At 32.1% G+C, this 25,128-nt stretch overlaps 3 protein-coding genes and 1 long non-coding RNA gene across 4 annotated transcripts; 1 reads left to right on the top strand and 3 right to left on the bottom strand.

The window, feature by feature from the left end:
- Window positions 1–973: 973 nt before the first annotated feature.
- LOC112730534 (uncharacterized) lies at window positions 974–7,761 on the top strand. Its single transcript, XM_025780614.1, has 11 exons — window positions 974–1,070; window positions 1,188–1,367; window positions 1,474–1,627; window positions 1,772–1,923; window positions 2,023–2,094; window positions 3,031–3,081; window positions 3,198–3,636; window positions 3,742–4,670; window positions 4,763–5,601; window positions 5,698–5,980; window positions 6,098–7,761. The coding sequence occupies exons 1-11, from the start codon at window positions 974–976 to the stop codon at window positions 7,759–7,761; spliced, it is 4,860 nt and encodes a 1,619-aa protein (XP_025636399.1).
- A 1,335-nt stretch (window positions 7,762–9,096) lies between these two features.
- Window positions 9,097–11,126, bottom strand: LOC112728227 (pectinesterase 2-like). The gene is made up of 2 exons (XM_025778281.3): window positions 10,126–11,126; window positions 9,097–10,037 (listed from the first exon to the last, which is right to left on the bottom strand). The coding sequence occupies exons 1-2, from the start codon at window positions 10,991–10,993 to the stop codon at window positions 9,349–9,351; spliced, it is 1,557 nt and encodes a 518-aa protein (XP_025634066.1). The 5' UTR covers window positions 10,994–11,126; the 3' UTR covers window positions 9,097–9,348.
- A 2,493-nt stretch (window positions 11,127–13,619) lies between these two features.
- Window positions 13,620–16,453, bottom strand: LOC112728228 (uncharacterized). Its single transcript, XR_003166199.3, has 4 exons — window positions 15,855–16,453; window positions 15,680–15,763; window positions 15,449–15,598; window positions 13,620–13,846 (listed from the first exon to the last, which is right to left on the bottom strand). It is a non-coding gene; the product is annotated as an uncharacterized lncRNA (long non-coding RNA).
- A 3,642-nt stretch (window positions 16,454–20,095) lies between these two features.
- LOC140176864 (protein NRT1/ PTR FAMILY 4.6-like) lies at window positions 20,096–20,599 on the bottom strand. The gene has a single exon (XM_072208420.1). The coding sequence runs from the start codon at window positions 20,597–20,599 to the stop codon at window positions 20,096–20,098; it is 504 nt and encodes a 167-aa protein (XP_072064521.1).
- Window positions 20,600–25,128: the final 4,529 nt, after the last annotated feature.

Genomic DNA, 25,128 nt, shown 5'->3' with positions numbered 1-25,128 from the left:
GTTAGATATGCAAGTACCATGTTATGATCTTCATGGTACCTAAGTATCTAGACATTTTTTTTTTGTAAACTTCTCTAGCTATCTAAAAAACATTATGCATCAATCAATGTAATGATTAATTATAATGTTAAGTGTTTGAAGTAAGATACACTGTTCATTTATTTATATTATTTTGACTGTGCTTATTAATTCTATTTAATTATCTGATTTTGTTTTTATTTTTGGGATTCTTTATGTTACAATCAAGCTTTACAAGTTTTTAATGACCAGATCGTGATATAACTTTTAAGCTGATACATTCAATGTATTTACTGGTTGTTGTTCCATATATAGTTGGTGTATCGGTTATATAAATTTTTTAACATTTTGACGATCATTAGCTACATTTTAGTTTTAATAAATTATTTTATCATTTTTATAGATTTAATAGTTTTTTTCAATTCTACCACTGACATATTCACCCTTATGCGGTATCATTTTTTCTTCTGTTATATAATTATAGCTTACACTGATTTCTTGCCTTTTTATATATTATTATGCCCTTCAATATTTTTTTCACTTTATTCAACTGTACTCAAACAATTTAAATATAACAATTAAATTGTAGCCTACATGGTAGGTTGTGTGTTTTCCTCCATTCACCATCCATTGGGCCTGTATTTCTTAATTATTGCTATCACATAGAACGTAACCATAGAGGTCTATTTAGAGAGGTTATACAAACATATTATATGTGTATATTATTGTCACTTTCTTTCATTATATAGTCCATTTCCAGTTGTGTATCTCAGTTTTATGTCATATGTTCTTATTGTAATTTCAATTTCTTATTAGTTTGGTATGTCTCAGTTCTTTTTTTTGTTCCCCTCATTAGCTATCATTTTCTATATTCATTGAATTCATTAACCATTCTCTAAAATTTCTTTCATCCACTGTATTCATCATATATCCAGCAAACTTATATTCATTAGAAATGGAAGACACAGATTATCAGATTTCTCCTAAGCTTGCAAGGCTTAATAGGAGTCTCATTAGAAGGCAGAAAAGGGCTAAAAACGTGGCCTTTGAAGGTTAGATAGTATGCTCCTTTTCGAATTTATCACAAACAATCATTTCGTGCTCTTTGTTATTTTCTTATGATTTAGCCTTCGATTTAATTAGATGTTTTGAATTTATGAAACTTGCAGATGGCCAAATATTACCTATGAAGAGGCATTCTACAACAAATCATTCACCTATATTGTGCGAGAAGGAAAATATATTTCAATCCACTCAGAATTATGACAGTGCCTCTACTTCAATACATCGTTATGATGTTCGTCTTTGTGATGGGCAAAATAGAACACCTCTATCTGACAAGACTAATGGTCCGAATTTTTAAATTTCATCCCATTTGATTCTTTTTACTGATGTTTATTTAAATTACGTCTATATGTGATTTTTTTTTAATTATTAACTGAAATATCATATTAGCTCAATATTCTGCTATATCCATTAATACATGTGGAGGTCAAATTCATGGTAAGGAGAATCATTCTCTGAAGCAGAATGTTACTTCTAACCTCGGAGCCAATGCGGAGACTATTTTGGTTCCATCTGCCAATCTAGATGTTGAAACAAGTTACAGGTATATTCGGCAGACATGAAATTATTCATGTAGTTATTTTGAAGCAGTTATCCCACATCACTTATGTGTTATTATTATATTTATTTTTGTTCTGTAGAGTTTCTTTTCAATATTGATTCAGTTGTTCATTCCGTATGAATTTAGGAGCAAACGTCCTTTGATTCCATCTTCAAAGACGTTGATTCATCTTGCTGGGACTACCCGTAATTTGTTTAACGAATCCCAATTAGACATCGATCATTCAGCAGCTTACTCAGTTGAAATTTCTTCCCAAGAAGTTCAACATGACTGCGAATGTATTTTACACCTTTTGTATTTTTTCAATTATTTAGAGTAATGCTATTTACTTATATACAAGGTACAATTATTATGTAATGATATATCTATGTATGCAGTCATTGATGGATATGATGACATTGCTGTAGATGATGCCTTCATACCCGAGTCAGATACAGTGGATGCAGTTGGTAATAATTTTAATTTCTATTATATAGCTTTTATATATTATGTCCTAATTAAATATTTGATTTTGCTATTCTATTCCCTTAGGAAATAGCTTAGAAGCATTAATTGTATTTGATAATTATAAATTCATGTGTCATTTAAGGATTAGTTAGTCTACTAAATTAATATCATCATCTCTCATATTTTCATTCCTAAATTAAGCTTTAAAACTTTAATTACATTATTCAAAATTTTCTCTAAAAATATTCGGTCGATTTAATTTTTTACGTAAGCATATTTAATTTTTTTCTGAATTCACCGTTACAACATAATATCTATATATTATATGTAAAATTATTTTTTCACTCAAGCATATTTATTTTTTTTTTCATTTTTTACCCTTCTTTTACTACTACAATGTAACATCTATAACAGATAAGGTAGGTGTGAGTAGATAAATTGAGAGAGTACATTCAACAAATTAAACAAAAAAATTATAAAACTCTATTTTTTAACAAGTAAAAATGGGTAAGAATCGTTAGCTTTTAAATAGTATTTCGGTGTATCTTTAATTTGCTTTATCAAATAACAAGACAGATTAATTAAAATTTTTTTTAAAACAGATGAGCATATAACAAAGAGAGTAAATTAGATAGGTTGAGGAATTACAATGCAAATAGGAAATGCTAGAAACCATGTACTCCACGGCATTATTAATTTTCTTATTTGTATGTATAAGAAAATATGAAGAAGAAATAAAGAAAAATAATGTAAAAGGTCAATTAACATTTTTCAGATTTAACACTAATAATTTTAGAGGATAATTTTGAACAAAAGTTTATAAAAATTAGCAGATACAATTAATATTTATTAACGTGTTTCTTAAAGGCATATGATAACAAAATCCTTAAATATTTTAGAGGTCTTATTTATTTGTTTATCTCTTTCATAATATACAGGACATGTTTTTCAACATTCTGATCATGATCAGCTTGAAGAAAACGAGGAAGGTTTATAGCCTTACCCTTTACAAATGTTTAGGATTATTTTTATTAATTTATATATATGTTTATTAACTTTTTTTTCTATTTTCTGCATAAAATTTCTGCATGTTATTCTTCTATAGATTATTGGGATGCGGGTGATCCTATTTTTTGTTGTCTATTTTGCAATGCCAACATGTGGAATAAAGAGAGATTAACCAGAACTAATGGGCATGCTACACCACATTTTGGTCTTTGTTGTATGGATGGGAAGGTTCAATTGCCTATTCTTAAATCAACTCCTGATATTTTACAAAATCTTCACTTTAAGCATGATGAGACATCGAGGTTCTTTAAGAAGAAAATTCGACTATTCAATTCTATGTTTTCATTCACATCTATGGCTGGTAGAATGAACAACAACATAAACAATGGATCTACCCCACCAACATTTTTACTTAGCGGTCAGAATTACCATTCTATTGGTAGCTTACTTCCGTCAGTGAATAATACCCTAAAGTTTGCTCAGCTATATATATATGATACTGATAATGAAGTCGAGAATCGAATTAAGGCTGTTCGGTAAGTTTAGTTTTCTAAATTTTATTAACCTTTTTTAATAATTTTATACTACAAGTATTTTTTGTGCAGCCAAATATGTCTAATTCAGTTATAAATATTAAATAGGCAATCTGATGATATCACCGATGTGGAAAGAGTTATTGTAGCTCAACTTAAAACTATGCTTGATATTCACAACCCATTAGCAAGGACGTTTCGATATGCTCGAGACCGGTTTAAAGATTTTAATCCTCCTGACATAAGAATTAAGTTGATTAGAAGAAGGAATACTGATGGAAGGCGTTATAATTTGCCAACAGTATCTGAGGTTGCAGTTATCATATTGGGTGATATTGATGAGTCCTCTTTGGAAAGGGATATAATAGTTGAGTCACATTCTAGCCAGTTAAAAAGGATTGATGTTCTTCACCCACAATACCTTGCTTTGCAGTATCCTTTATTGTTTCCATATGCGGAGGACGGATATAGGGTTGGAATTGAAACTTCCTTTCATTACAATATTGATGGTTCAAAGAAGAGGAAAACTATCAGCATGAGGGAGTTCTTTGCCTATCGCTTGCAGATGAGGTCTCAAGATTCTCCTATTTTGTTACATTCTGCTAGACTTTTCCAACAATTCTTGGTTGATGCATATACAATGGTTGAGGCTGAACGATTGAGCTTTATTAGATTTAACCAGCCAAAGTTAAGGGTTGAAAGATACAAGGCCTTACATGAGTCATTCGTAAGAGGCGAAGCTGACGCCGTTGCCACTGGGCAGCGTATTATTCTTCCTAGCACATTTACCGGTGGTCCTAGGTACATGTTTAACAACTGCAAGGATGCTTTTGCTATTTGCAAATATGCTGGATATCCTAGCTTCTTTATTACAATTACTTCCAATCCTGACTGGGATGAGGTTAAGAGATTGCTTCACGGTTCTGGTTTATCACCTCAGGATCGTCCAGACATTGTATCAAGGATATTCAAGATTAAGCTTAATCATTTAATCAGCGATTTTAAAAGCGGTGTTCCTTTTGGAAAAATTGTTGGATGTAAGATATATTTTAGAAGTTCATTATTATTACATGTTATACGTACAAATTGTCATATTTGTTTTAACTCTATTTTTTTCTAATTGTTTCAGATGTATGCACTGTTGAATTTCAGAAGAGGGGTTTACCCCATGCACACATATTGTTATTCATTCATCCTCTAGACAAGCCAAAGTCTCCATCAGATATTGATAAGTTTATTTCTGCTGAGATACCTGATAAGCGTCGTAGACCAAAGTTGTATGCTGCTGTTGAGAGATTCATGGTACATGGTCCTTGCGGTCGACATAACAAAAAGAGTCCGTGCATGGTAGAGGGCCACTGTTCAAAATTTTTTCCTAAGCCATTTAGGTCACGTACTGTTATTGATGAAGCCGGGTTCCCCAAGTATAAGAGACCAGACAATGGTCGAACGTTAACAAAGAGGAATGTTATCATTGATAATTCATTCATTGTACCATACAATCCTTATTTGTTGCTGAGGTATGGCTGTCATATAAATGTGGAGCATACATGCCAAACTTCTGCTATCAAGTATCTATTTAAATATGTGCACAAGGGTAATGATCGTGTAACTGCTTCTTTCTATCAATCTGCCGAGGACTCAATGTCTGGACGTGTAGTGGATGAAATAAACAACTATTATGACTGTCGTTATATATCCTCATGCGAGGCGGCTTGGAGATTATTTGGTTATGACATTCAAATTAAAGAACCTGCTGTTATTAGGTTGCCTTTTCACCTCCCTGAAGATCATCCTGTAATTTTCAGAGATCATGATAATATTCAAGCTGTTCTGAATCGTGTAGAAGGCAAGTTGACCAAATTATTGGCATGGTTCCTTGCTAATAATGTGTATCCCTTTGCCAGGTCCTTGACCTATAGTGAGTTCCCAAACAAGTTTGTATGGAAAGATGATGTTTCCATGTGGGTCCCACGAAAATAGGGTTTTTCTATTGGCCGGTTAACTCATGTCCCTAGGGGGAATGGTGAAGATTATTATTTGAGACTTTTACTTAACATACAGAAAGGATGCAAAAGTTTCATTGATATTAGGACCGTCGAAGGTGTTGTTTATGACACATTCAAGGAAGCATGTTATGCATTAGGTCTTCTTCAAGATGACAAGGAGTTTAATGATGCTATTTTGGAAGCAAGTTCATGGGCATCTGGTTCGTATGTTCGTGATCTCTTTGTTGTTCTTCTTATATCTAATAACATATCTCGCCCTGAAGTAGTTTGGCAATCATGCTATCAGCAATTATCCGAAGACATACTATACTTGCAGAGAAGGATTCACCATTCTGATGGTTCGTTGTTTATTTTTTTATACTATTATTTATCACTCTCTCATATAATTATGCAGTTGTGTTAACTTTTCTTGGTTTTCTTCTTCGGTGATTACCATTTTGTTATAAATTTTACAGATTTAGTATTAGCTGATGATCAGATTTTGAACTTAACATTGATGAAACTTGAGGAACGATTACAAGCTAATGGTAGATCTTTGAAAGAATTTTCTACGTTGCCTTATCCCGATATGCAAGCGATTGATGGTATTGAGGATCGGTTGATAATGGATGAGTTGAATTTTGATAGAATTTTACTCCGTCAAGAGTTGAATGATGCTTTGCAATCTATGAATAATGAACAGAGCTATGCATATCATACAATACTTGATGCCGTGAACATGGATCGTGGCGGATTTTACTTTGTTTATGGGTATGGTGGTACTGGCAAGACATTCCTTTGGCGTACGCTTTCTGCTTCATTAAGGTGTGAGGGAAAGATTGTTCTAAATGTTGCATCAAGTGGTATTGCTTCACTACTTCTCCCCAATGGACGCACTACTCATTCAAAATTTAAGATACCTCTAAACATTAACGAGGATTCAGTTTGCAACATTAAACAAGGTTCATCTCTTGCTAAGTTGGTTTCCAGAGCCAGTTTGATTATATGGGACGAAGCTCCAATGTTGAACAAACACTGTTATGAGGCATTGGACAAGTCACTGAAGGATATCCTAAGATATGAACGATCTTACAAGCCGAGCATGGCTTTTGCAGGTAAGGTTGTTGTACTAGGTGGTGACTTTCGACAGATTCTTCCAGTCATACCGATGGGATCACGTCAAGATATTGTTCAAGCTTCCATTAATTCATCTTACCTCTGGGATCACTGCTCAGTCTTGAATTTAACAAGGAATATGCGTTTAGCATCTTCTGATATTTCCGAAGACAATAGTGAGGTTAACGAATTTGCCAAGTGGCTTATCCAGATTGGTGATGGATTCGCCGGTGATTCTACAGATGGTGAGTCAGAAGTTTTGATTCTAGATGACATGCTCATAAATGATACTGAAGATGGTTTTGGAGAGTTGGTACATTTTGTCTATCCAAATATTGTTTCTAACTTGAACCACACTGATTACTTCAAGGAACGTTCGATTCTTGCTCCCACATTAGAAGTTGTGAATGAGGTGAACAACAGTATTATGAGTCGACTACCTGGAGAACAGAAAGTTTATCTTAGTTCTGATTCTCTATGTGTTGAAGAAGGTAATATGGAGTCTGAGTTAGACACATTTTCACCTGATGTTTTGAATGCGATTAATTGTTCAGGTTTACCTCCACACCAAATATGCTTGAAGGAAGGTGTACCAGTTATGTTGCTTCGGAACATTGATCAGTCTAATGGGTTGTGCAATGGCACGAGAATGCAGGTTCGTCGTTTAGGTAATCATGTAATTGAGTGCATTATATTGACGGGGGACCAGACAGGCCGAGTTGTGCTCATTCCACGCATGGACATGATACCAAATAATGACACACTCCCTTTTAGGTTCAGAAGGAGGCAATTCCCTTTGATTGTTTCATTTGCAATGACTATAAATAAGGCGCAGGGACAGACTTTGGGTGTTGTTGGGCTATTTTTGTCGAAACCCGTTTTTACACATGGACAACTGTATGTTGCACTCTCTCGAGTAAAATCAAAGAAATGCCTTAGAGTGCTGATTCAGAATAATGGTACCATGCCCAAGGGTAGTACAATAAATGTAGTATTCAGGGAAATTTTTAACAATATTTTTTGATGTTATTTCAAGTAGTTTTACATTTTTTATGTGATACTATTGTGTTTCAAGTTATGTTAAATGTTTTTAAATTGATTTCATGTAATTCCTTCCATATGTTTGGTTTAAAATTATTTAGTTTTTGTATGTAATTTTTTTCGTGCGTAGCACGGGTCCTTTCACTAGTGAATACTAAATAAGGCAAGTTATAGCTGTTTTTGGCTGATTTTCTTTAGTTACCAAACATTTTCGCACCAAAAATCACTTTTTTTTTTCTTGTCTTAGTAACTAAGTAACATATAAGGTTGCGTGTAAGTTAAAATTTAAAAAATTTAGCCGTAAAACAATAATTAAGAAAAAACAAAAATTTTAATTGAGAAATTTTGTATAAAAAACAAAAATTTTGATTTTTAATGAATTTTTTGCATATATTTATTAATATAAATATTAATTTTTTTTATTAATACTAATCTTAATATTTTTTTAAAATACATATTAGTTAAACTTAAAACCTTTATCAAATGTTAACGCTTTAAAAATTATAATAATTGAATTTTCTTTTCTAGCAATAATAGGTGTACGAATAGAATTGGATTACTCAGTTCAACCAAAAAATCGTACAAAGATGTAGTTTAAATTTGGATTTTTTTATGCATGTATGTTCTGCTTACCAGTAATAAGTTATATTGTTATTAATCTGTTGGGTGGGGGATATTGTTTGGATAAACAAAAAAAAAGTTATATTATTTTTTATTATTTTAAATGTTAATTATTAATTATATAATAAAAATGTACAATAATTTTTTTAAATATTATTTTAATTTTATACTCACTTATATTTAAATTAATTATATTTTTTATTACTCATAATTATTAATATAAAAATAATTAAATATATAAATAAAAATATTAAATATTTTTATTAGTTATAATATAATTATTTTTTATGATTATATGATATTTATTAATATTATTTTTTAATAAATATATATAGTATATAACAATATAATAAATATAAATTAATTAATTAGTTATTAAAATAAAAATATTTACTTTAATATAAAAATAAAATTAAAAAATTTTTATTATAACAAAATACTAAAATTTTATATACTTATTTATTAATTAAATTATAACTTGTTAATTATAATTTGTTAAAATTTAATTATTTTTAAAATATTAGTGAAGATATATATATTTTAAATTTTAATTTTAGATTGTAAACTATTTTATATTTTTTTATTTAAATAGGATCAATTTTGTCAGTGATTTGATTGTTGGTTCGATTCTGACAAGAATGATTTTAATATTATAAATGTTCAATGTACTTATTGTGAACAAATTAAAAAGCATAAATTAATTGAAATATATTATTACGATTCAATCTCAAAAGCTCCATAGAAACTTCATACAACTTTACACAAGGAATTACTTGTGTGTATACTCTAAGCAAAATCTATAACAAATAATGAAAACAATCACAATGAAATGAAAGTATTTCCTAATGTATATGCTTGTACAACATTTAGAAATCAATGTGTATTAACCAAAAAAATAAAAAATAATAAAATAATGAAGAGATATATAAGAAAAAGCTAAGAAAAATATTTAAAGACCAGCTGTGAAAGGAATACGAGTGGAAGGTAGCCATGAGTTGCCAGCAATGAAATTTGCAACACTGAATTTTGAAGCTTCAGCAGCACTGGTAATAACATGATAACCTCCCCATTTAACTCTGTTTGCGGTTGAAGATCCAAGTCCTGTGTTCATGTACTCTCCATAATACAATGTGGTTAATGCAAAGTTACCATTCCATTCCAACCAACCTGCTGGATCAATCAAGCTATCAAGAGAACTCTTCATGAACACGGTTCTTGAATATTGTTGCCATGGCCTTCCAAGATAAGTTTTAACTGAGCTTTGCACTGCTTTCAAATCTGATGCAGCTGTAACCACACAATTGTGAATGGAAATTCCAGTGTTTTGGTTTGGATCGGTTCTTCCTTGTGCAGTGATGGTGTTAATTTTGTTAGGAGGGTTTCTTGCATATAGATTACAGTTTTGGAAGACAACAGCAGCATTACCAAAGATAAAGTCAACAGTGCCATAAATATCACATTCTTTGTAGAATTGTCTATCAGAATAAACATATAATGTGTCTTGATAACCTTCGAAACTGCATTGATAGAAAACTGATAAGTCTGATCCTGAACGCAATGCAACAGCTTGATGATTTGCTGCACCTGCTGTGTTCCTAAATGTCATGCCTTGACCAATAAATCCATCTCCAGTTACAGCTGTCAAAATTAAAACAAAGTTTAGTATTGTCCAAAGTAAAGGAAAGAAAAACAAAGATGATTGGAGTAATGATATTCTTCTACTTACCAACGGTGGCGGAACGGAAGGTTGTGGTGCCTCCTCCCACACTTTGGCTGCCCGTGATTATGGTTTTTCCAATACCATCTCCCACTAACATTATATTATTTGCCTTTATCTCTACTTGCTCGTTGTAAATCCCGGCCTTCACATATATCACATACCTTCCACTGCTACTCTTTGGTGCTGCATTTATGGCTGCCATAACTGTTGTGTATTTTCCGGATCCGTCTTTGGCCACCACTACATTAGCTTGAGAAGCTGGAGAAGATGCTTGTAGCAATTTTCTATCACCAGGCTTGACCCATGTTGGGAATCCATTTTTGTAACTTGGCTCTTGATGAGATTCACCATTGTTGTTAAGAGCCAAAGTGTTGCTTAGCAACTTAGTAACATTGTTGGACATTAGAGGAAGGACATAGTCTTGAACACCAAGTTCATAGAAGCCAGCTTTGCATGTCTCAAGGTTTGTGAGAGCAGTGCTAAGCCATGTTTGAGCATCAACTTGGGAGCACTTGGTGTTAGGGTCTAGGGTTTTGTTGAGTTTATGAATGGTTTGTTGATAGAGGTCAACACAATCATTCCATGCAACTCTTTCAAGTTGGTTGCGGCACTTTGTGCCAAGTGAAAGAGTATTTGCATGACCTATGAGAGCTCTCTCTTGGGCAAGTTGTAATGAAATCTTGAGAAAGTCACTTTTTTGGTTAATAGGTTTGGTTTGGTGATTAGGGTTGTTGCTCAAGAAATACTCACATGGTTGAGGGTTTGGGGTTTGGCTACACCAATGTTTAACATCATTTGAAGAATAGGCATAGACAAAAGTTGATAGAAAGAAGGGAACAATGAGAAAATTGAAGAGCAAACGCATTGCTGCCATTGAACTTTTATGGCCAATAATGTTTTGTAAGAAAAAGTAATGGTTAAAATCTAAGACGTATTTGATGAGGTTTAATGTATATGTTTAGAGGTTGATTTGAAAATGTTGTGTTTGATGTCCAAAACCAAGCTTCTTTATATAGAGCGAAGAAGGAGATATTGGTTGTTGGAACTTATAACTGTAAAGCATGCAGTTTACGTGTTGATATTTCAAAGTCACTATTTGTAATACTTTTCTAATTGGTTCACAAGTTAGAATCATAATAATAATAATAAAGTATTATTTTGTTGATTTGATGAGCTAAACCATGGAAATATGTGGGAGGTGTCGTTTGACTTTAATTTTTGGAGGCTGTCCCATAAGCAGCCAATTAGAACTTGTCAATATTGTGGAAATTGATTTGACGCTTCACCACGCACCTACAAGTGGCTAAGAATGCGTTATGTGTAGGGTATATTATTAGTGCTTATTTGGCATTGTTATGGCCATGGAATATCAAATAATATAGAGAAATATATATTCTCATGCTTTATTTATTTCACCAATAAAACATATGTTTACCTATTCTACTGATTGAATTAATTTACTTGGTGAAGTGATCAGTTGAGTCATCTATTTAAATAAATATTAGTAATTGAAAATATTTGGTAACCAAAGAAAATCAGCCAAAACAGTCATAACTTACTTCATTTAACATTTATTAATTGTTGCGATAATTAATGAATGTTAAATAAGACAAGTTTTATCTGTTTTTTTTGTCTCTCTAACATTATCAATTAGTAATTTATATTGTGTTATATATATATAACAATTTATTAATTAATAATAAATTTTATAATAAAACTTAAATCTACAATAAATTAACTTTTGACTCGTTAAATTAGAGAATATCTTAGATAACTAAAAATTTATTCTACCGTTATTATGACGTAGATCTGGCTTAGATCAACTTAAGTTTAATAGATTTTCTATTGAACTACTAAAAAAAATTGAAAGTATCAAAAAATAATTTACCCATTTAAAATAATTTATGCGGGAGAATTTCTTTAACAGTATATATAATTTCTTGTTTCGGAAGCTGTAAAGTTAATAACTTACCGAAAACTTCTTTTTATATGAGTCTAATTAGAAATTAATTTTTTATCTAACAAAGCAATTCTAAATCTTAAATTTTTTATTTTAAATTATGAAATTTAAATTAAAAAAAATTAATTAATATTAACTATTACTTACAAGTTGGTTGTTTGTAGTTGCTCTTATTATATATATAAACACTAGCTATGCACTTAATAATATGAAACTCAAAATATTTAATAAAATGCTTTGGATAATCCTTTTAGTTACTGATAAATTGTGTACAAACAAATATCAAACTTTACTTAATTAGTCATCACACTTACGTCACATATTCCAAAAGTTGGACTCCATTGGTCATATATGATCAGTAACATAAAAAATGTAACTATATGAAAATTTTGAAGGAAGAAAAAATCGAATGAAAACCTATCATAGAAAACTATCATGTATATTTTATAGTGGAAACTCAGGTGCAGTCGACTTCACATGAAGTTGATAACTAAGAGCTGTTAGATTACTTGACTGATTTGACTAAATTTTTGTCTAATGACTTTCAGCTATCAATTTCACGTTAAGTCGACTGCACCTGAATTTTCACCATTTTTTATATATAATTAATTTAAGGGAAAGTATGATAAAAATCATATATGAAACTTGAAATTGGGCTTATAACGACAAATAGAGAGACATGACCTCCATGCATGGATTAAGACCATCAATAGTTACGTTGATGCTTGACCACGTGCCAAATTAAAAGCTTTATTTTATACACTTATATTTATTTGTTCAATTTTAATTTCCCATTTGCATATAGTCAGAATTATAATGCACGCATGCATGGTTCGTTCTCTGAATTTTCTTCGTACCTTTCCATTTTCCAGTTGCAATTTGCATTGTATTCTTATATCTTTCTTTGGCCTTGCATCTTAGAGAGAATATACGATGGAAAAGTATATGGTACCAACATATTATCTGCCAATTTATTGCCAATAATAATTAATTATTATATTTTAAATACATATGTAAAGAGATACATCCAAAAAATATATCTATAAAGACACTTCTATTAAACATAATTATAAAAAAGACGTTTTTATTAGACATATCCACGAAGACACTTTCATAAAACACAGTTATAAATAAGAGTTGGCAGAAGTTGACAGATATGCTGTTGGTAACGTAGCGAGACCGATATATGATATGTTCTTAGCTTCTTTGTTGTATGTTAGTTATTGGTCACTAGAAATGAAGGCCACTTGTTTATACCTCTAATATATATGCTTGTCAAATTTTCTAAGACACCGAATTTGATCGAAATATAAGTCCTAAACCTCTTAATTTGCTACAAGATTAATTAACCGAAAAGAATCAATATTCCTTATTCTTATCTACTATTTTATTCTTGAACAACAAACATGTAACACTCTCACTATCAGAAATTACGCTTCCGACTGCGCTACTCTGATAGCAAGAAGTATTACGACTACTTTACATACTAAATACTAGAATAGGAGCCTGTAACTCAATACTGTATCGCTGATTTCTTTGAAAAACCGGAGATAAATACTTCATTTTAAGAAAATTACAAGTAGGCATAGATTCTTATACAAGACTCATTACATAATAACTCAATATAATATATATATAAAACACACAATTCCTATCCCTCTTACAAACTTGTAATAACAAAGATGAGGGAAGAAAATAATCTAATTAATACAACAACATATAAACCAAACATAGTATAACTCTTCTTAATGCTTCTTCATCTGGTTCCTAAAAAGGTAAAGCTGTAGGGGGGTGAGAACCTAACCACACGGTCTCACCACAGAGTTTCAAAGTTGTCATAAGAAGATACTCAATAAGAAAACTGTTTTCAAATTCAGTGATTATCATTGCCTTATGAATCCTTTTAAAATCCAATAGCTAGTCGTTCAAAACCATTTCAAGAAACAATGTTTAATATTTTCAGAAATCCAAAGTCTTTCTTTTTTCATAAGCAAATCTCAATCAGAAACCAACCACGCAATCAAACAACACAATCATTAATTCAGCACCAAAAATTCATTCTCAAATGTAACACGCCAGGACAAACACAGGCAATACAGATAAGGAAAACACAAGTAGGAAGCAGTTACAGCAAATAGTTCAAGTAGCAGTTAAGAACAGTTTAGCAATTAGGCAAACCAAAGAAAGTTCAAACCCAAGCAAAGCATACAAATGCATATGATGCATGCCTGTCCTATGGCTGATGAGGCTCATCTGTCGGTTATCCAGCCAACCCGACAAGTCTGAATTGTCCTTAGACTGTCCCCCGACGTGCATCCCCAAGAGTCTATGCATAGCTTTTTCTCAAATAATCAATATTGCTCAATGGGGGTAACATTCCCGGGAATTTATATAGTGCCCGGTCACACTTACGTCGTAGGGTCAACAGAGTATCGAGTTTTCAACCTGGTACACGTGGTGGCAAGCCACGGCACTTAATCCAGGGAACCTCGTATCTCAGATATTTCAAATTCATAAGCCATGTGAATAATTCAAAGTTTATATCTCAACATTCTCAACATTCTCAACACCATAATCATTCATCAATCCAAATCTCATTTTCCAAATTCATTCAGAAACCATATTTCAAAGAAAATCCTCATTATCCTTCTTTCCATTTCGTTTATTAACAAATCTCAATTCAAAACATAATTCTTTCTTCAATAAATAAATCAATCTTAAGACATATAATGTTTAAAACCAAATCTTTTTAAATAATTACTTCAAATGAAACTTTCAATTTTATAAAATTTCGACAACATCTCCTCTAAAACTCGGATTCTGCCACCCTTTTCGGGTCCCAACCAAACCAAACCAAACGCCTGTAAATCATTCAAATCACTTTCAATAACCATTATCACAACAACAACACTCAACCCAAAGAAATTATAAAATCCAGAATTCAATCAACCAATCTATAAATCGCAATTTAAACCAGCTTCAATCAACAGCATCAATCAATAATAAAGAATTCTCGGTCTTCTCAAATAGTTTCAAACCAAACCCTTCCTCTAACCCTTTTTGAATCATTTCCAAAATAGCAAATCATTCTCAATAAAGAAACAATTTTCAAATATCAAGTACTTTCCAATTTTGTTTCAAAATCAAATTCCGATAATTCAAGGAAAACCACTTTAACAACATCAGTCAATTAATCAGAATATTCAACTTTCTCAATCGATCGATCAATCGAACTAACAATCTCATTCATCCAAAGCAACTAAATTCAATTCACAAGACTTACGAAATCACAAAAAAAGTATTTTATGCATTAATATCGATTTATAACAACTCTGGAAAGTAAAACAAGTTTAAGAAAAGTGTCCCTACCTCGAATAATCAAAATTCATAAATCAAATACGTCCAAGAAACCTTTTTCTCTCGACTCGCACTCAACGGCAGCTGCATCTGCCACTCCGTTCACTTCCACAACAACAGAAACGGCTTCTATTTTAACCATGCAATTACTGGAACTCGACTCTAAAATGTCAACATCACAAAATTCTCAAAAATCTATAGCAGAATAACAGCGGTAAGGATATCAAGGTTAGAATAACTTACTGCAGCTATAGAAAATAGAACGATGGGGCAACAAAGAAGAGAATCAGGGACCTGTGCATCTGTTCTAGTGGCAATAACACCATTCTGATCGGTAAGACAGTAGAGATACCAGCAAAATCAGAATAGCGGGGCAAAATAAAAATGGAATAAATTCAAGAAAGGAGAAAGTGGTTACCGGTAAATCTGGCCTGATTCCGAAAACGGCGTACAATCGAATAATTAGCAACAATCAAAACCCAAGGAGACAGAGGCCTCATCTGCGTTCTCCGGCGGCCAGTACAGCGGCGTGAAGCTCCGGCGACACAGCAGCAACATGGGTGCATCGACGGCGAGCCCAGTAGCTTCGGTGATGGCGGAAGAAAGGCGGCAACGACACTGGGTGTGACCCTCCTCTCACCGCGTCTCTCTCTCCTCGGCTTCAATAGTGACGACGGCGGCTCCAAGGCAGACCAGCAACGACGGCGACAACTCGGGCTGGACGGACGGACAGCAGCGGCGACATGCTTCCTGGCGAGGATGACGACGAAAGTGAGGCAGTGGTGGCTTCTCCTTTGCATGCGTCTCTACTCCCAACGGCAGCCAAGGCGACCCGACGGCGTGGCCTAGCAGCTCCGGCGCCCTTCCACCGGCGCGCTCTCACCCTCGGATCTCCCTCTCTTTCTCCCCCTTTCCTTCTTTCTCAGGTCTCCCTTTCTTCCTCCCCCTTTCCTTTCTTTCTTCTTCTTCTTTTTTTTTTTCTTTCTTTCATTTCCTTTTGTCTGAAGCTGGGAAAGGTTAGGGTTTTGGAGAAAGGGTAAGACGGTGGGGGTAGAAGGTTAGGATTAGGGTAGTTTAGGTAATTTTAATAAAATTAGGGGTATAGAGTATTAATTAAAAATCTAATTTAATCTATTAAAATTATTTTAAAAATATTATTTGATTATTAATTTACTAATTAATTTTTAATCGAATATTTTAATTTAAAATTAAAGATAATATAATTAATTTTCTTTGTTTATAAAATTAAAGTATTAAATTCTAGAGTTTCTATTATTTAACTAAATTGTATAAAATTCTTATTCTTTTGCAACTGTTAAGCTGTATAACTTAAATATAGAAAATTATTCAATAATTATAAAATTAAGTAAAATTTTTAATTTAATTGTCAAAACTTTATTTAATTACTTTTAATAAAATAGTTTCTAAAAATAAAATCTTTAATGAATAAATACATTGAAATTAACTCATAATAATATTTTTTGAAAATTATGGGTCTTACAAAACAAGTTCTAGATAACTACGTACTTTAATTTGATTTTATGAATTGCTACATATTTTCATTACCTTCTGTTGCAAGTAATTTAATCTCTGCTTTGATTCCTTTTATTATATTAATATTTTGAATTTTTGATCCATTGGTCTCAAAACGGCGAACACTGGCTAGCGGTCAATCATGCCTTTCACAATTTCAAAAAGTGCTTGGGCCAACAGATATTAATATTATCTATCTTTCTATATATTTAATTATTTATTTCTACGTGCATGCATGGATTTTACAGGTCAACGATGTTCCATACTAATATAACTTATCACCAATAAATCGATCTTAGCTTATTTGTTTCATGACAATAAAACTATTATTTTGAACTAACATTTGAATAATAAATCAGTCACTAAAATCAATTATTAGTATAAAATATATATTAAAATATAAATATATATTAAAAATAAAATAAATTATATATATATTTATATATAAATATATTAATAATAATTTTAATAATTAATTTAAATATATAAATAATATTTTAATACAGAAATACAATGTTAAATAAATTTAAATTTTAAATTTTAATAATATAAAAATAAAATATTAATAAAAAATACTGATTGTTTATTATTTTTTGCTGCAAAAAGTTAGAATGAAAGTAAAAGTTAAACTCAAATATATTCATACAATTAACATTTAATATATGTGACGCCTATCATCAATGTCATCGTTGACCAACAAGTCAAATACTATCATCTGAGACAGCTAAGATCAATTGACGACTTACAATATGACGCGTTTCCTATACATTCGTAACGGTCAAAGGCATATATCAAAGTGTAGAGTTATTATATTATATTATTAATTAATTATTAAGGAAGATGCATGGCTGCATGCAATCAAAATCAAAAACAACAAAGGACTTGGAAAAGTAGAAAGTTTTTGCCTCCACGCTTACTATAGAGAGCATAAAATTCCAACAAGCACTTTTTGCCATCCTCTATATAAATACTTAAATAGTCATCAATCTTAGAAAATGAAAAACCATCCAAATCTCTATAAATAGTGATCAATCAAAATATTCAAAGTGTCGCAAAAATATTTGTAAATACTCTGATTTTTTCAAGTTGGTTGCGGCACTTTATGCCAAGTGAAAAAATACTTGTATGACCTATAAGTGTTCTCTCTTGAATAAGTTGTAATGAAATCTTGAGAAAGTCACTTTTGATTAATAAGTTTGGTTTGGTGATTAGGATTGTTGTTCAAAAAATACTCACATGGTTGAGGGTTTGGAGTTTGGCAACACCAATGTTTAACATCATTTGAAGAATAGCCAAGCTAGGGGGGAAAACAATAAGGATATGGATACAAGTGTGATGAGATAGCGAAAATGTTCCATAATTGTATTTTTACAATTTTGGATGATGTTGTAGGAAAATGGAGAATGAAAATGATTTGTTATGTGATAGAGATTGAGCTATGTAGATCAATTCTATTGCTTGTGGATTTGGATGGTTTTTCATTTTCTACCGCCAAAAAAGTGCTCCGAATAAAAGGAAGGATAAAGGGAAGGCTTTGGCATTTCTTGTAGACATATTTACATTAATGTAAGTTCAAAATCCTTTTATACAGAGCACTTCTTCCGTTAGTGATGGACCAGAAAATTTATATTAGGAGGCAAAAATAATATACATTACTATCAAAAATATATTAATCTAAACTAAAAAAAATAAAAATGTACATACATTAATTATTCGAATAAAAAAAATCAAAAATTATATATAATAAAATAGAACGAAAGATATTTTTTAAAATATTTTTCTATTATTATTTCTATAAATAAAAAATATATATTCTAAATTAGTAAATTGATTAATTGACTTTAAAAATTTATATGCAACATAATTACATATAATAAAATAGAACGAAAGATAAATAAATAAATAATAAGGATTAATAAATTGAGAATAAAATAAAATATATAAATTTATAAAGAGAATAAAAAATTAGATTAATACCTAAACTATAATTGTTTGAATTATAATTTGTAATTGAAAATATCAAAAAGAGAAACAATGAAATTGAAAGGTATATAGAGTCATAAAGCGTTAAATTTAAAAAAATAGAGAATTTAAAATTTATCTTTTGATCAAGAAAAAATGACCACTAGAAAAAGAAGGTTGAAACTAAGAAGAAGATTTAAGAGAATAAATGAGTGATGACGGCTGGAATTTGAGAATGAGATAAAACTAAATTTAATTAGGTTAACTAATAATCAAAATGATAGAAAGATAAAGTAGATTTGAGACTTTAAATAATTAGAAATAAATTTATTTATAATAAAATTATTTAAAATTTAAAATAAGAACATATAATATGGGCTTGTTTGGGTGAGTTTCTAAGAAAAGATCTTTTTTCGAGTTATCTTTTTTTAAAAGATCTTATAGAGAAGTAAAAGTAATTTTATATTTGGATATCTTATGTAAAAATGTCTTTTTATCAATCAATTATGTTTGGGTATAACAATATAAAAGTACTTTTTTGTTTATTTATTACATGAAAAACATCTTTTTTTAAGGAAAAAAGATCTTTTAAAAAAAGATGTAAATTACAGCTTCTCAAAAAAGATTTTTTTTTTTATTTTACTAGTGCTTTTACTTTTACTACTAGAAATTTGCCAAACACGTTAAAAAATAAAAAAGATCTTTTTTCATTGAAAAAAGATCTTTTTTTAACAAAATAATGGCGCCCAAACATGCACTATGTATATATTTAAAAAGGATCCCGCTAGGGAGACAATGAAATATCTATACAATCTATACAATGGGCTGTTTATTTGGCCCAATCTAAATTAATTATGTAATTTAACCATTAGTAACCCTCATTTTATATGGCCTTTTACCCCTAATTTTTAACTAATTCAAATTTTTTCCCTTTAACCTTTTCTATCCCCGTCGTGACCCTACCCCCTCCCCCCCCCCCCAAAAACCCCAATCGTCGTTCGGCAAGACCCCACCCACCCCAGCCGCCGCCCAGCTGTTCGCGAATCAACCTGCAGCCAACCGATCCGCTCCTGTGCGACGTGGAGCCTCCGATTCCTCCGACCGGAGCTGTAGCACCCAGCTTCGTCGCAACTACGCCCTTGCGGGAAGGAACTCCATCGCTCCTCACGTGGCTGAACATCCGTCTGCTGAGGAGTCAACATCCATCATTGCCGACTCAAGAACAGTGTTGGAGTAATAACCCATGGCAAGAGAAGCCCAAGAAAGGGCGGTTGCAAGAGACCTCATGCTCCATGGCGCTTCAGTAAAGAAGAACTCTATCATCCCAGCAAGAGTGAAAAGATCAGCAGAGCCAAGAAACAAGTACTGTAACGCCACCCACAAGAACGTTATGGGAAGAGGTTCCGTTGAATCCGTTAGACCATGAATCAACGCCGTTTTCTTTCTCTTTGTTTCGACTAACGCAGCAACTGCCATGGCCACTATGGAAAGAACCAACCCTGTTCCAATTCTTTGTAAATGCGTGATTCTGGTTTTGGTTTTGGTTATTTTTCTTGCGAATGGGAAGATGGCGTAGTCGTACATGGGGGCAAGAACCATGATGAAGAGACCTGGGAATACAGGGAGAGAAGCTGGTGGGACCTTGAAGGAACCAAGATTTGTGTCCATGGTGGATGATTGTTGGATTGAGAAGGTGGAAAGTTGAGCTAGGCAACAGTTTAGCATTATGGTTGACATGAAAATTGGGAGGATTTTTTAGTATTGTGGACCCTCTTTTACCTTTCGTAATTTTGTGAATATGTTGGTCTTCATTCACTCAGGCATGACATTCTTAAAAATGCATGAAAGTGAACATCCATTTTCTCTGTGAAAGGAACCATCTATATTCTAGCTAAAATGAATATCCGTCTAATTATGTCTTTATTCAGGGATTTATCTTTAGTTTTCCAAAGTGGAACGACTTGAAATTGTTAAGCTTTGAGTTCTTGAAATTTGAACTTGAGTCGAGTTTCCATGAAGCATTCTGAACAGATGTTACAGCGAAAGTGAACATCCATTTTTTCTGTGAAAATAACCATCTAGATTCTTACTATAACGAACATCCTGTCTTTATCCAGAGATTTATGTTTACTTTTCCAAAGTCAAATGACTTGAATTTGTTAAGCATTGAGTTCTTAAATTTTGACATTAAGCCAATATTTCATGAAGCGTCCTGAATAGACGCTATAGTGACCACTGTCTGAACATCCAGTTATATGTAAAGATGAACATCCAACATTTGTGAGTAGCGATAATCGTGTAATCAATAAGTGGGATCATATAATTAGAATGAACATCCATATTATCTAATAAATTAACCATCTGGATGGATACAATAACGGTGAACATCATTAATATTTACAAACGAACATCCAAATTTTTTTAAAAATAAACCCATTCTTTCCAGACCAGATAACTGTTTTCGTCTATAGTATCTAATACATGAATTACGTACTGAAAGTCATGTCCAACAGAAACTAACTATTGTCGAATGAGTTTAACAAATACATGAACCCATCAAATTGGTGGGGCTCATTGCGGCCAATATGAGCACCGACCTCTAGAGTCCAAACCTCGTAACCAAGATCCATCTCTTCACTTCCAACCTCAATAACATCTGACAGTTGCATGGCCTACAATTCCAAAAAAAAATAATAAGATAAATTCTTAGTATATATCATTTGCTTGAAACCTCACTAATCAGCACAAACAATGCAACCATAAAAAAGAAATCAAGTCAATCATTCTACCAAGCACATAGACCAAAAAAGAAACCTTTTGTCCAGCACAAACAATATCACTATACATCACATACATGAACATGCAGTAGATACAACTACTAAGCACATAGTCCAGAAATCAGTTTTAGAGCCAAGGATGACTGGAGTTATTCTTTTTATTCATTTAGTGTTTATCATGTATGATTATATGTATATTCCAAACTGAACATGCAAGAAGCATATTAAGTCGCCCATCCGTTGATAACTAACTCTTGGCTATTTAATTTTCATGATCAAATTAAATCTTAATAATGATAGTAAAATTCGCTGTTTTTCATATTCAACAATCTCATATATAAAAGCATATCATGAACATAAAACCTTCATAAATTTGGTTGAATCATGAATGTTTATGATGCATTTGGGTAAGCATTAAACATAAAAATAAATACGCCACTTGCATGGAGTATGAACATCTAATTCACATGAAAATAACCATTCATTATTAATGCATTCAACGAACGTTGCTCACTATATTAGATTTTTCACCCTCGACGACATCATGATTTGTTACGTGTTCATGTGTATGTGAATTGAGGCTGGAAAGCAAAGTTATTGCAATTGTGTATTGAATTTGCAAGGGTTAATCAAAATTAGCACAAAGAAAATAATCAAGACAATAATAAATAAGCCCACTTATTCATGTCAAAGAGTATAAAATAATCACATAAACACAGCCCTTTGTTCAAAAAGCAATAATTTTGATGAAACCCAATTTTAATTGCTCAAAAACTTCAAAGAACGAGTGATGATGCATGTGATCATTTATGTTCAAAACCAACATAAATAAACCATTTCATTCAAATCACTCAATAAAACATGGTATGCATTTCTTAAAAATATACCAAACAATTGATAACATCTGAATTTTTAACCAAATTGGTGTTTTGATAAAAAAATCACAAACAAGTGCATAACAAAATTCAAGCTCAAACATCATTAGAAATCACATAAAACTGCACAATTGTAAATTATAATGCCTCATGAGAATAGAATTTAAGTAAAATGCTGGCCATACATAAGAATTAAACATACAGATTTCATTTAGGCATTTCATCGAGCATATGGTGTGCATCATGTGTAAACAGAGCATTCAGTTCAATGGAAGCAGCAATCAACTCATAAAATTCAGCCAGCAAACATATTCAATCTAGCAACAGATATTAACTAGTCCTAAGCCTAATCTATATGCAGAAACCAGAATTAAAAGTAATGAAATAAATAAAATAGAAAGAACCGGAGACAAGGAAAGGGATGGAACCTGCGTTGATGAAGGAGAGAAAGAAGAACGGGGGCAGTGATAGTGTCGCAGTGGCACAGAACTTAGCCGCTGTTGGGTTGCACCGAGGTGTTGCTCGCCGGAGCTGGCAGGCGTAAATAGGGGCGTGGGGCAGCAAACACGACAGGGAGAAATGGGGAAAAGAGGAAAGAAAGAGAAGAGAGAGAGGGTGGGCGACGGTGGTTGGTTGGCTGGGGGGTGATGGTTTGGGTGATCTGGGTTGAGAAAACGAAGAAGAGAGATAAGGGTTGGTTAGAGAAGAAGCAATGGAGAGAAAAGAGGTAATGGCAGATTGAGAGAGGGGTTTGTTGTTTTGATTCTATAACTGAAGGTAGTCCTAATTTAATTCAAATTTCAAATTAGAAAGAATTCAAAATTAAATAACTACCTATAATTTAATTTTAATTACAATTAAATCCCCATTGTACGCATTGTACAATAAAGCTATTGTCTCCTCATACTTTCTCATTTTAAAAAAAAAAAGAGTGGGAGCAAACCCCCCTAATACACCACCTCACCACCTGAATCCGTCCCTGTCTTCGGTTATAGGTTATTGAAATAGGTTCAAAATCCTCAAGATCAACAAAATTCTCTAAATTCAAATCATATAAAATTGCACACTCAATAAATTACCCTAAATCCTAATTCACAATCAATTACTAACAATCACAGTTTATATATCATTGAAAATCTGGTGTTGCTCCCAAGCAACTTGAGCTTAACTCAACCTGAGCATTTATTTATACGATTGCATATATAATGGAGCACAAGACAAGTATCTGAATCTGTCTACAACTCTACAAAAATTCAAAATATTCACATTTAGTTATGTAAAAAAAAATAACAAAAAAACTACAACAGTAAAAAAGATTATTATTATTAATAAGCAGTCAGGAAGTGCTGATAAAGGCTGTTGGAGCTGTTATCCTAGTTTATATCTTTGGATGTTTTAAACTGCCTAAAAAATTCATAGAGGACATTCAAAGACAATTAATACAGTTTTGATGGGATCAAAAATATTATGAACAGAAATTACAGTGAATCAGTTGGAACACATTATGTAGACCAAAATGTCAAGGAGGAATGGATTTTAAAGATCTCAAAACTTTTAATTTTGCGATGTTGAAAAAGTGGCGATTTCTTACAAAACCTTATTCATTGGTTACAAGATTCTTTAAAAGCAAGTATTTCAGACACTATAATTTTTTGAAAGCAGGTGTTGAGAATAATTTTTCATGGACATGGAAAAGTCTACTGGAAGGGAGAAAAATCATTGAACAAGGGACAATTTGAAAAGTAGGGAGACCGAGCTCAATAAACATTTAAAAAGCAAACTGAGTTAACAAAGAAGGGCCCTTAATAGTCAAATCACATGTTCAAATTCAGCCAAACCTCATTTGGGTTTCTCAATTGATGACAGACTCAGGGAAATGGAATTCCCAATTAATTAATAGTTGTTTTTCAACAGAAATTGCACAATCAATTCACTGAGTCAAGATATATGAAGACGGTGATAAATTTATATGGAGTAAGGAAAGAAAGGGAGCTTACTCAGTTAGTTCAGGTTATGGAATTGCTTTCCAGCTATACTATCTTCCAATTGAATTTCTTGCTGATAAATTTAAGAATAAAGCTCTATGAAATTCTGTATGGGACTTGGAGACGCTAGAAAAGGTGAAGGTTCATATGTGAAAAACGCTCCATGGAGGACTTCCTATCCGATTAAAACTGCACAGAAGAATAGTTACAATCTCTGAAATATGTTCTCGCTGCAACCAAGCTCCAGAGTCAATTATGCATTGCTTTGTCTCTTGCCCACACTCAAAGCTTATTTGGCATCTTGCTGACACGCATGGAAGAATTGGAAAGGAAGATGATGAGACTTTTCGCACATGGTGGATGGAGGTTATAAGGGGGCGAACAGAAAAACTAATACTCGGATGAGAAGTAGTTTAGTAGCAATCCTGCTATGGAGAATATGGATAAAAAGAAACAAATGAATTTTTGAAAAAAGGAAAATGGCACCTCAAGAAGTATGGAAAGAAAGTGTAAAACTTAATAAAAAATATCATTTGAGAATCAAGCTAATACAGTAATAC

Source organism: Arachis hypogaea, chromosome 12 (genome assembly GCF_003086295.3).
Source record: "Arachis hypogaea cultivar Tifrunner chromosome 12, arahy.Tifrunner.gnm2.J5K5, whole genome shotgun sequence".
Taxonomy (NCBI): Eukaryota; Viridiplantae; Streptophyta; class Magnoliopsida; order Fabales; family Fabaceae; genus Arachis; species Arachis hypogaea.
The sequence above is the reverse complement of the archived record's forward strand: the minus strand, read 5'-3'. Positions and strand labels throughout refer to the sequence as shown.